The 12,082-nt window shown below is 49.7% G+C and overlaps 7 protein-coding genes across 7 annotated transcripts; 4 read left to right on the top strand and 3 right to left on the bottom strand.

The window, feature by feature from the left end:
* Window positions 1-120: 120 nt before the first annotated feature.
* On the bottom strand, window positions 121-1,452 carry TAH11 (Tah11p; the record flags this gene model as incomplete). Its single annotated transcript, XM_076686658.1, has 1 exon — window positions 121-1,452. One exon carries the CDS (start codon window positions 1,450-1,452, stop codon window positions 121-123), a length of 1,332 nt encoding a protein of 443 aa, XP_076539132.1.
* Window positions 1,453-2,216: 764 nt separating this feature from the next.
* SSC1 (Hsp70 family ATPase SSC1) lies at window positions 2,217-4,196 on the top strand (the record flags this gene model as incomplete). The annotated part of the gene is made up of 1 exon (XM_076686657.1): window positions 2,217-4,196. One exon carries the CDS (start codon window positions 2,217-2,219, stop codon window positions 4,194-4,196), a length of 1,980 nt encoding a protein of 659 aa, XP_076539131.1.
* A 544-nt stretch (window positions 4,197-4,740) lies between these two features.
* Window positions 4,741-5,581, bottom strand: PRE5 (proteasome core particle subunit alpha 6; the record flags this gene model as incomplete). The annotated part of the gene is made up of 2 exons (XM_076686656.1): window positions 4,741-5,517; window positions 5,579-5,581. 2 exons carry the CDS (start codon window positions 5,579-5,581, stop codon window positions 4,741-4,743), a joined length of 780 nt encoding a protein of 259 aa, XP_076539130.1.
* A 241-nt stretch (window positions 5,582-5,822) lies between these two features.
* Window positions 5,823-6,323, top strand: VPS55 (Vps55p; the record flags this gene model as incomplete). The annotated part of the gene is made up of 2 exons (XM_076686655.1): window positions 5,823-5,940; window positions 6,052-6,323. 2 exons carry the CDS (start codon window positions 5,823-5,825, stop codon window positions 6,321-6,323), a joined length of 390 nt encoding a protein of 129 aa, XP_076539129.1.
* A 1,602-nt stretch (window positions 6,324-7,925) lies between these two features.
* Window positions 7,926-8,570, top strand: MPM1 (Mpm1p; the record flags this gene model as incomplete). Its single annotated transcript, XM_076686654.1, has 1 exon — window positions 7,926-8,570. The coding sequence occupies one exon, from the start codon at window positions 7,926-7,928 to the stop codon at window positions 8,568-8,570; it is 645 nt and encodes a 214-aa protein (XP_076539128.1).
* Window positions 8,571-9,233: 663 nt separating this feature from the next.
* GLC8 (PP1-complex regulatory subunit GLC8) lies at window positions 9,234-9,842 on the bottom strand (the record flags this gene model as incomplete). The annotated part of the gene is made up of 1 exon (XM_076686653.1): window positions 9,234-9,842. One exon carries the CDS (start codon window positions 9,840-9,842, stop codon window positions 9,234-9,236), a length of 609 nt encoding a protein of 202 aa, XP_076539127.1.
* Window positions 9,843-10,718: 876 nt separating this feature from the next.
* TRVA0_041S00870 (putative NADP-dependent mannitol dehydrogenase) lies at window positions 10,719-11,558 on the top strand (the record flags this gene model as incomplete). The annotated part of the gene is made up of 1 exon (XM_076686652.1): window positions 10,719-11,558. One exon carries the CDS (start codon window positions 10,719-10,721, stop codon window positions 11,556-11,558), a length of 840 nt encoding a protein of 279 aa, XP_076539126.1.
* Window positions 11,559-12,082: the final 524 nt, after the last annotated feature.

Below are 12,082 nucleotides of genomic sequence, written 5' to 3'. Positions count from 1 at the left end.
ATTTAATTAGTCGTTCCAAAGCCAAAGCTGTGGATCAAGTACGGACGGACTGGGCACCGACTACGGATTGATTAGTGGACCGAGTACGGACTGGGGTTAGTCTATTTATTTATAATTTTTCTATGCAATGACTTGCTCGACCTGCTGTATCGTCCACCCATTTGAGATTTTGATTGCCTTGATGGGGCCGATCGATACAATGGAGCAGAATCCCGGGACACGAGAGGCCAATGCATGCAGGGCATCAACGGACTCTTTCTTGCTGATTTTGAAGTTCATGGAGTTCCCAATGAGCGCCACTACGTGGTCCATTGAATAGCTCTTTGCTTGAAGGGACAGAAGCAGAGCTGATACACGAGATAGCTGAGACGAGATGAAGTCGTTGTAGTTTTTCTCGGCCAGCTTTTGCTCGTAGTCTGCCGGCAAGGCTGCTCGCGCTGCTTCCTTGGCCCTGATGCGATCTAAAAGAGAGCCAGTTTTCTTTACGGGTTCTTCTTTACGGGCTTTTTTCACTGGCGATTTTTTAAGAGCTTCCAGCCGCTCTGATGCAAGTCGTTTTTTCGTGATTTGGGTCGTTAGTGGTGGCAGCTCTGCCAGCGGTATTGATGCATGTGTTTTCAGGTAGTCATTGTACAGGGTGTTGAATTTCTGCTTGCGAGCTGCTCGAGTTCGCAGGAGATTTCTCGCCGTTAGCTTGTACTGGCAGGTGTCAGTTTCAACCGTGTATGCGTCCGGGAAGATGGTCAAGATTTGTTGCAGATGATGAATGATGAGCTCTTGGCGTGAATACAATGCAACCCTTTGGCATAGCAGCTTCCAGGGCATGGCACTGTTGGAGGTTGATGCAAAATACATGAGCGAGCCATCAATGGCGTCGAACAATTGAGGTAGCGTCTCTCTCTGTTTCGCTTTCGGTTCTTGGTTAACTTCGTTGCTGCAGGTTGCGCTGTTGTATTCCACTACCGAGTAAGGCTTGGCTTCTGTGAACACTTGACATGCTTTATATCTGCCTCCGCTCATCTTCTCGAGACGGGGCCCGGCAGCCACGACAGCCATGCCAGGAGCATAGTAGAACTTTTTCTCCCCAACGACTACTTTCTGGCCCTTCTGGGGCACGTAGTAGGTAATAAACCGTTCGGAAACACTTGAATTGGTATTCTTGCACTTCTCTTTGAGCAGAGTATCTATGCAGTCTTGGAATATGCTGTTGAGCTCGGCCATGATTCGCTTAAACTCTTTTTCGCTGACTCCCTCTTTCTTTTCGTTCTCTCCATTCAGCAATGCGCTGAGCTCGTTGAGTTTGGACTCGTTAGATTCCTTCAACACACGCGTCTCCTGTTGTTGCAGGAGTTTAATATCTGGATGCTTCACATAGACGGCACCATCTAGTTTTAGCCCATGATCTATTTCGTTGTAATTCTTTACAGGTGCTGCCAGATTAACGGTCACCATTGTGGAATTGAACGGTTTGGCGAATTGTGGTCTATGGAATGCGCGTGGGCTTATGCGAGGGGAGGGTATTTTATATATTCGCGACGCGCTGACCATTTTTTTCTTCACTCTACGCGTCGCGTAAATTAAATTGGCTGGCCCATTATGTAAGATCCACGCGTTTATGAGTAACTAAGGCACGCTTAATTAACCACCACTAATTCATCTCACCAACTGTCACCGCTCTTTATTTCGAGGGCCAGCCCTCGAGCTCCCGTAGTTGGGGGCCCTGCCCCCCAAACCCCCCTTCACAAGAACTCCATTCGATTCAACCTAATCTCCGCGCAGCGGAGCCCCAGGGGGGTTTGGGGGGACTGGTCCCCCCAATTACACGCTAGGTCTTCGTATTCCCCGCTTCGCGATCGAATTCTTTGTGCGCGCGCCGCACTCCGCCGCACTTCGCGCGAACAGTCAAAAGTCGGACAGACTCCAAAAGGCCAGCAAAGCTGGAGGTTTTTCTAGAAATTTCTTTGACATTATTTTACATTTCGGAACAATTTTAACATCGGGGTAGTATGGGGAAGGTTTTTCCGAAGAGAAAGCCGAGTGCTTGACTCATGGAACCATCTCGAAGCGCAATCGGCGCAAGCCGGGATGACCCCGGAGTTGGGAGCGAAAAATTTCACCCATTTTTTACCCGCCACACAAAAGCGAAGTTTTTCGTCCGTTTCTTTCTCTTCCTTCCCACCCACTTTGACCCACGTATTGAAGTGAGAACGACACAAATGCTGGCATCTAGATTTGCACGAACTGCCTTGCGACGAGCGCCAGCGGCTGCTCAGTTCGCCAAGACTGCTGTCCGATACAACTCGACCAACGGCAACGGCAAGGTCCAGGGGTCGGTCATTGGTATCGACCTGGGTACCACCAACTCCGCGGTGGCCATCATGGAGGGCAAGATCCCAAAGGTCATTGAGAACTCCGAGGGTGCCCGAACCACCCCATCTGTGGTTGCCTTCACCAAGGAGGGCGAGCGACTGGTTGGTGTCCCAGCCAAGCGACAGGCTGTCGTCAACCCAGAAAACACTCTGTTTGCTACTAAGCGACTGATTGGTCGACGATTCGAGGACGCTGAGATCCAGAAGGACCTGAACCAGGTGCCATACAAGATCATCAAGCACTCGAACGGTGATGCCTGGCTCGAGGCCCGAGGCGAGAAGTACTCGCCAGCTCAGATTGGTGGTTTCGTCCTTAACAAGATGAAGGAGACCGCCGAGGCCTACCTGGGCAAGACTGTCAAGAACGCTGTTGTCACTGTCCCAGCGTACTTCAACGACTCTCAGCGACAGGCTACCAAGGACGCTGGTCAGATTGTCGGTCTTAACGTTCTGCGAGTCGTTAACGAGCCAACTGCCGCTGCTTTGGCTTACGGTCTCGACAAGACCGACGATAAGGTTGTTGCTGTGTTCGATTTGGGTGGTGGTACTTTCGATATCTCCATTCTCGAGATCCAGAAGGGTGTTTTCGAGGTCAAGTCGACCAACGGTGACACTCACTTGGGTGGTGAGGACTTTGATATTGCGCTTGTGCGACACTTGGTTGACAAGTTCAAGAAGGAGAACGGCATTGACCTCAGTGGCGACCGAATGGCCATTCAGCGAATCCGAGAGGCCGCCGAGAAGGCCAAGGTCGAGCTTTCCTCCACCGTTTCTACCGACATCAACCTGCCATTCATCACTGCTGATGCCTCTGGTCCAAAGCACATCAATGCCACCATCACCCGAGCTCAGTTCGAGACTTTGGTTGACGGTCTGATCAAGCGAACTATCGACCCAGTCAAGAAGGCCCTCAAGGACGCTGACGTTTCCTCTTCTAATGTCCAGGAGGTTATCCTGGTTGGTGGTATGTCGCGAATGCCAAAGGTTGTTGAGACCGTCAAGAGCCTGTTCGGCAAGGAGCCAAACAAGTCTGTCAACCCAGATGAGGCTGTTGCCATTGGTGCTGCCATCCAGGGTGCCGTTCTTGCCGGTGAGGTCCAGGACGTTCTCCTGCTTGATGTTACCCCACTGTCGCTTGGTATTGAGACCCTTGGCGGTGTCTTCACTCGACTCATCAACCGAAACACCACCATCCCAACCCGAAAGTCTCAGATCTTCTCTACTGCCGCCACTGGCCAGACCTCTGTCGAGATCCGAGTGTTCCAGGGTGAGCGAGAGCTTGTGCGAGACAACAAGCTGATTGGCAACTTCACTTTGGGCGACATTCCGCCAGCTCCAAAGGGTGTGCCACAGATTGAGGTCACTTTTGACATTGACGCTGATGGTATCATCAACGTTTCTGCTCGAGATAAGGGTACTAACAAGGATGCATCGATCACGGTGGCCGGCTCGTCTGGTCTCTCTGACACTGAGATTGAGAAGATGGTCAGCGACGCTGAGAAGTACAAGGAGCAGGACAAGGCTCGACGAGACGCTGTCGAGGCCGCCAACAAGGGTGACTCCATCTGCAACGAGATTGAGAACTCTCTGAACCAGTACAAGGAGCAGCTCAACAAGGAGGACGTTGAGAAGCTCCAGGAGAAGATCGTTTCTCTGCGAGAGATTGTTGCCCGTGCCCAGGCCGGCGAGGAGGTCAACCTTGAGGAGCTCAAGACCAAGACCGACGAGGTCCAGAACCAGTCCCTTGACGTGTTCAAGAAGATCTACGAGGAGAAGGCCCGAAGCCACTCCTCCTCCGAGGAGCCAAAGGAGGGCGACAAGCAGTAATTAACTCGACTATTTTTTTTCTGAAATTTGTATATATGTAAATAGGCCCCCCCTTTGTGTGAATAATTTGGTTGTCGAACACACCACTCTAATACAGGAGCTCGTGCATCTCCTACTACCCTCATGTACTTGGGGGGACCAGTCCCCCTAACCCCCCTGAGGCTCCGCTGTGCGGAGATCAATCGAATATCCTCACTACCTAGCGTCATTGGGGGGATAAACACTCCTGGAGCTCCGCGTAGCACCAATCCCTCCGCGAAGCGGAGCTACGGGGGTTTGGGGGCTGGCTCCCGAGTTAATTGAAGCTATAGTGTTCCATGGGGGGACAAGTCCCCCCAAGCCCCCCTGGGGCTCCGCTTCGCGGAGGTTAGAGCTGTAACAGGGTAATTTGTTACGTATTTGTTACAGGTTGGGAGTTTTGTAACAGTGTAACGCTGTAACCAAGATGTACGGGGGTCTGGGGGCCGGCCCCCAGCTACGGGAGCTCGAGGGCTGGCCCTCGAATATTAAGTAGGGAGTACACAGGGAGGGGGAATTTATTAATTTATTCTTCTGTATCCATGGCCTCTGCTTGGGGTTCCTCCTTTTTGGGGGCGGATGTTCGCCCGAGGGAGTCGAGCTTTGCCAGCCACGGGGCAATGTCGTCGTTTTCAATGACCTTGAACGTGGTGCCCTTGCCGACGACGGCGACCGAAGTGTTTTTCGAAGTGAGCTCCTTATCCTGGGCCAGGGTGTCTCGCAATGCATTAAGGCCGTGGACGACCAGCTGCTCGAGCGTCGCGTCGGGGAAGGACTCGAACGAACGCTCGAGGTATGTTCGCGCCGCCTGCGAGCGGGCGCCAATGGCGGTGCCTACGTACTTGAGCACCGATCCCGACGGCTGGAATTCGTACAGATGTGGACCCGTCTCGTCGTAGCCCACAATCAGCAGGCCTACGCCGTATGGACGCCGCCCATAGGACTGCGTGTTGGACTGCGCCTTGTCGGCGATTGAGTACACAGCGCGCTGGACCGGCAGCGGCCGGTCGAACGTCATCTTGGAGTTGAGCGCCTGCTGGCGCAGGTAGTTGGACAGGATACGCGCGTCTGGCGCGAGACCGGCCAGCGCAACGCCCATATGCTCGTCAATCTTGATGATCTTCTTCTGGTAGGATCCCAGCTCCTCGGCCTCTCGTTTCAGGGTCACCAGCACGGCGTGGTCCTTGGACACAAGGCCCACTGCCGCCGAGCCCTGCTTGATCGCCTCTAGCGCGTATTCGACCTGGAACAGCCGTCCCGTGGGGGAGTACGTCACGGTATCGTTATCGTATGAGTTCCTAAACTACATTCCAGCACTCGTCAGCCATTTGATTCAGCAATTGCGTCAATGGGGCGCCTCTTACCATCGGTTTCTGTCTACTTTGTTAGGTGGTGGCGACGAAAAAGGCGCTGTCGCGGGCCTTTTGGCGATGTCGTGTGGCGATTGGGAGGTTGGGAGGTTTGGGATCGGATCTCCGGCCAGGATGGCCTCACGACGACATCCCCTCTGCCAGGGCGGAGAGAGGCGCTTGCTATCTTTCATCTTGCCTGGGGTAAAACGACTGGACTACAGCCTGGGGGTATTAAGAAGGTGTTGGAGTAGTAAAAATGGTGACGATAAGTCCGTTGTCGAAGATTATATCGCTTTCGTGCGTGCTGGCGATTGGGTTTTTGTTGATTATATTGTCGTGTGCACTGTATGGTAACTGGTTACCACTGACTATTGGTAAGTTATTCACTTTTTATTGTGTGGGTATATATATCGCGTATATGTTCATGTATAGATTTTAGAGAGGTAGACGTATTGTGATTTGTGCTAATTCGAGGGGGTGGTTAGTTGCATTGTTTCTGTTGGCGCCGGTGCCGAATGCATTGTGTGGAAGCCACCAGTCGGAAGACTTTATGAGCGACTCGTCTTCGACGGTGGTTGATTTTGGGCGGTTTGCGACGGGCTTTTTGGTCTTCTCGGGGCTCGCGTTGCCCATTGTGCTAGCGCACAACCATTTGATCACGTTTGCGGCGATGGCCATGTCGCTGAGCGGCGGTCTGCTAGTTTATACGACCATTGTTACGTTTGGCGCATTTTTCCGTGACTCTGAGGAGTTTTAGTTGTATTACCATTATCTACTATAGCCAGGCAATAGACTATAGACTATTCTCTGTCTTTATCCTTTCATATTTCCATCAATCCGTGAATCCATGAATCCATCAATCCTTGAATCCATGAATCCATCAATCCATCAATCCATCAATCAACATTCCGTCATCAATTTGTATTCCGTCGCGTCAATCTACATTCCAACATCAATCCGTATTCCGTCATCATCATATTCAGCGATATTCCAAAATTAATACCCCGCCGTGAGTGATCCATTATTACCACTCTTCGACAATCTGTATTTAGCCGTTAATTTGAATTCCATCATCAATCCATATTTCATCATCAATTTTCATGATCTATCATCAATCCATTTTTTATATCATCAGAATCTATTGTACTCATAATACGTTACTATCATTACAACTTCCCATATAATAATACTCTGAGATGAGCTGATGTCAACTGACTTCCATGACTGGTGCATTATGGTGCGCAACGTTGACAATATCCCCTCGGGAAGTATCGCTGACACTATATATTCATCATTAATCCATTTCCATCTTCATATTTCATCTGCAATATTGCATACGGTACTAATAACCTTCCGGATTATGAATGATCCGTCATTACCATTACTGGTAATATGCTCTATCATTATTACCGTAGTCCATCGTCAACATTCCTTCATAAGATGTCGAATGTTCAGTAAAGGGTAAACGGGGCTAGTTTTCATCTAGCGGCCAACCATTGATATCCATGATCCATTATTAGTCCATCGTCATGTACCCGGTACCACCAATGTTTACTACCTCTGTCCATCATTAATGCTCATCACCGACTCTCCGTTATCAATGTCCCATCATCAATATCCATCAGCGCATTTCATAAGCATTGGATGATTCTATTTCACCATTGTTACTTCGTTATATACACCATCATCAACGATACATTATTATTAGTACCTGATATTCCATCATTTCCATCAACACTGGATGTTCTATCAACATATTCCATAGTTGATATATATATTATACCGATGTCAATTCCATTAGAATCAACTGTTCATGAGCCTATCGCAGTGTCAGGAAATAGTAAAGGGTAGTCTTAGTGTGCTGAATTGACTCTATGGAAGTGAAATACATGGTACTTCGGATTAACTTGGTCAACCTAAACTATGAAAATCTAGTTCGCAGAGTAACCTATTGCTTACTGTTTCAATCTTAATAGAATATACTGTTAGTACTGTTAGCACTACGAATCAATTAGTCAAGAAAGAGTATCAAGGTAAAGGCAATGTTCTTATTCTGGCACATCAAGTTAAGCGAATTATTAGAGCCCTTACTACCAAGACAGTACTATATTCCCCCAAGTTTTAACTACTGACACAGAATCCCAATACCCTCCGCGTAGCGGAGCCCCAGGGGGGTTTGGGGGGACTGGTCGCCCCAATTGCTACCAGATTGCTATCATATGGCTACTTCGTAGCCTGGTGGTATGATACGACTGGGAGGGGGCGGGGGTGGTGTACAGCCGTGCGCCGGGATCAGCCCCATTGATATAAAGAACCCTCTGGAAAGATAACCGGAGGCAAACTTGACAATCTGACGACAATGGGAAACGATAAGGACAAGAATCTGCCAGAACGATGGCCAGAGTCACTCGACGATCTGAAGGACTTGACGGAGAGCACTTTCGACCGGGTGGCCGGGCTGTTTGGCAACTGGAGGATGCGGGACATTGAGGATACGCTGGGCAGCTCGCTTCCGTGGCTGCACTCGAACTTTGAGCACGGTGGCGAGGAGAATTTGTGGGCGTTCCCGGTTCCTTCTGCGCGGCAGTACGACCGGTGCAAGGATGCTGGTGGCGAGTCTGCGTGGAACAAGGACGGTGTGTGGCGGTGCCTGTTTGGAGGCGACGATAAGAAGGAGACGTTCAAGGACTACACGAGCTATTTGGACTGGCGTAGGGGCATGCGACAGGCGATTGCTGCGGAGCGGGAGAAGGAGCGACAGCAATGGCAGTCGATTTGGCGGCCGAACGAGAGTACCGGCTCCAATGTGCGCTACATTAGCGAGTCGGAGGCGGAGAAGCTGGGCAAGAAGGTCGTTTCGTCGAGTGTTACCAGTGAGACGATCAGCAAGGACGATGGCCAGCTTGAGACGAAGAAGGTGGTCAAGAAGTGGTATGATGATGGTAGTGTCAGTTTGAGTGAGAGCACGACGAATGGCAAGAATGGTGGATGGTTTTGGAAGTAGTTTTTTTTAGGGCTTTGGTAAATATGAATCTCCTATCTTTATGAATTATTATTTTTTTTATGAATTGAGCCTTCAATTTAATCAGTTATCACCAAGCCACCCTACATCACGACCTCGTTAGAACGGCTAGTATACCTGGGGCTCTGCCCCAGACCCCGTAGTTAGGGGGCTCTGCCCCCTAAAACCCCCCCATTCCTGGGATCAATTGGTCCGTAGATCAGTTGTACCATTGCTAGATAACTGATTGATATCAATCGGACGTCAGTACTGGCCTAAGGCAAAGCAATTTAGGCCAATTTGGTTGCATTTAGGATTAAAAGCATTTGTTTTCTAGCATTGGGCCATCAATTAGGTATCTCTCAGCGGGTCACGCAGTTGCTTGGCTGATACAGTTGTAACAATGCCTGTAACAAGAACCGTAACAAAAAAGTTAACAACAATTGTTACACTGCTGTTACGGAATTTTAACACGATTGTTACACGGTTGTTACAGAGCGGTTACGGAATTTATTGTTACAATTTTCAATCTTGTTACAATCGTGTTGAAAGTTCTCGATACGAATGGATAAATACTCCGCGAAGCGGAGCTACGGGAGCTCGAGGGCTGGCCCTCGAATACATTTTGTAGGGTATTAATGATTGCGCGATATATCGATAAATAAACTACTCCTCGTCCTCTATTGGCAGAGGATGCTTGAGGATATCCCCCTTCATATGGTAATGCTCTTTCCTCATCTCCTCGAACCGTCGTTTCCTCTCATCCGAGGTGACCTCTGGCTCCTGTTCCTCTTCAGTCTCATCGTCACTCTGCACGACCTTCTCAATCCGGCTATTCTGCACCGTTGGATCCGTCTTGTACTGCGGCTCACCCAGACTGAATCCGTCCAGCTCGTCTACCGCCAGGATCTTGTTGTCGCTAGTCTTGACCGCCTCTTCCTCCTCATCAGGCATGTAATACTCAGAGTCTCCCACGGCGCCCTGGTATGGCGTCTTCGGCTCATCAATCTTCATAGTGGCCGCCTTCTCCATCTCGGTCCGGTACAGATTCGCCTCATCCCACTTCAGGTGTTCCTGGCCGTTCTCGCCATTGGATACGGAGTTGGAGCGGCTCCCGTTATGGGCCGTCTCGCGTATCATGGATCCCATGTCGTGCAGCTTTGCGTTGGCGCGCGTGTTCTCAAGAACCTGCTTTCGGTCGAGGTCTGTTGCATTCTCGCTTGGTGTGTATGCCCCTGGTGGCGGCGCATTACGCAGAATCGACTTCGGAGGCATCCTTGTACTACTTGTCCTCTCTCTCTCTCTCTCTCTCTACCACGTTCAGTCTGCAAGCCCGTGATGGTGATGTCTGGAGAGAGGCGCTATCGAACTACATAATTATGTCCCAACACCCAACTTGATTATGTTTGCCCTCCCCCACGGTTGCCATGGCGATCCGCAGCTCACCGGGGCACCTCGTCCGTTTCGCCTGCTACGCCTTAATAGCAACGGTGAATGGTTAAAAATGCTCTTCTATTGGTTTGAAAACACTGGTTCAGTGTAGTACTGGTTCAGTCTGAGGACTTTTGCCTGCATTTGAGTGCATATCCGCCCATGGTTTCTTCAAAAAATGGCTGCTTCTTGCGTAAGATGCGGATAAATAGACCCCTCATACGGTATACGCGTAACACCCGGAAGTTACGCTGTGTGGCATAGGGATAACGGTTTAATAACGTCCTAAGACAGGGGAGCGCCCGCTTAGAGCCCAGCATTTCTAAAGAAATTCTCACCCTATCCCCCCCTTCATATCTTTTATAAAACGGGGAAAAGTTGCGGAAAAAAACACCAATGAAACAGTAATTACTCCAAGTATCCGCAACAAACTCGTTTCATCCTCATAGGAATGCCATGGCCCGGGAATTCAGAGCCACCCCGCACACCACAGAACTCTACGTGTCTCGGATGACGAGAGGGGAGACTGCATGAAGCAGCCATTTGCCCATGATTTTTTCCTGGGCAGCCAATTAGCAACAGCCTCACCCCCAGGGAAAAAAGTGGAGAGAAATCGTATAAATTCCGATTGAAATACACCAGGAAAAAAAAATTCTTCCCTTTCTTTCTTCTCCAGTCTCTCCTGTCCTCTCCCTCTTGAGATAAATAGAAAACACAAAAATGACTGTGCCTGCTGTAGCTCCTGCGTACAACCGCCTGTTTTCTCTGGCCGGTAAGACTGCCGTCATTACTGGCGGATCTGGCGGTATGGGGGTCACGGTCGCCCGGTACCTGCTCCAGGCCGGTGCGTCGCTCGCTCTTATCGACAACAACAAGGCCAACCTCGAGCCTGCGGCGCAGGGCCTCGGCGATCTGCTGGCCCAGATGGAGCCGCAGCAGCCAGAGGGTAAGCAGCAGATCATCTCGTCGTGGGTGTGCGACATTTCGGATCCAGAACAGGTCAAGACGACCATTGCTCAGATCCGAGCACACCACGCTGCTCCGCTGGACATTCTCATCAATACGGCTGGGTACTGCGAGAACATCGCCGCGACCGAATACCCGTCGGAGAACGTCAAGCGGCTCATTGACGTCAATCTTAACGGTTCCTTCTTTGTCGCGACCGAGGTCGCTAAGACCCTCATGGCCGACAAAGTGCCAGGGTCCATCATTCTCATTGCATCCATGTCGGGCATCATTGTCAACTCTCCGCAGGCCCAGACGCCGTACAACGTGTCCAAGGCTGGTGTAATCCACATGGCCAAGTCTCTGGCCAGCGAGTGGGCTCCGTACAACATTCGAGTCAACAGTCTGTCGCCGGGTTATATTCTGACCCCGTTGACGAAGAGCATTTTGGAGAAGGATGCCGAGTTGAAGAAGTCGTGGGAGACCAGAGTGCCGCTAAATCGAATGGCGGACCCAAGCGAGTTTGCTGGTCCTTTGATTTTCATGTCGAGTGATGCTTCTAGTTACATGACTGGCCACGATTTGGTTGTTGATGGTGGTTACACTGTTTGGTAACCACCTACCATCATTTATGATAACGTTTATAATGATTAATCTATGTTCATCTGTGATTTTTTGGGATTTCTTTATTTTGTCTGTCAGCGTTCGTAATTGTTGAGTTACTCATGTTATATTGGCATATCGTAATTTTATCGGATAGTTAGTCAATTCTTGTGTGGCAACCGGTAACAGTGTTCGAGTTTTATGTTATTTTAAAAAGTTGAGTCGTCAAACCAAAGAGTTTACAATACAGCTGATTATGTAGTTAATTTTGTGTCAGGTATACCCAATATTATCGTTCGAAGCTGCATAAAACTTAGCTGTCCCCTGTAAAGCATCCGAATCAACAACAACAAGTGTTTGATGTTACCAAATACCAGGTACTAGAATAGCTGTAGATGTTATGCTTTTTTTTTTCTCTTTTGATAAAGTCCATTGGATGTGTCAAGATGAGAAAATAATGGCGGTAGCTTATCGGTAATATCGGGTTTTTGCCTATGCGGTTACCGGGAAGTCACATAATTAGAATCAGGAACGTT

Source organism: Trichomonascus vanleenenianus (assembly GCF_965637985.1).
Source record: "Trichomonascus vanleenenianus strain CLIB 3782 genome assembly, contig: TRVA0_041S, whole genome shotgun sequence".
NCBI classification, from domain to species: domain Eukaryota; kingdom Fungi; phylum Ascomycota; class Dipodascomycetes; order Dipodascales; family Trichomonascaceae; genus Blastobotrys; species Blastobotrys vanleenenianus.
The sequence above is the reverse complement of the archived record's forward strand: the minus strand, read 5'-3'. Positions and strand labels throughout refer to the sequence as shown.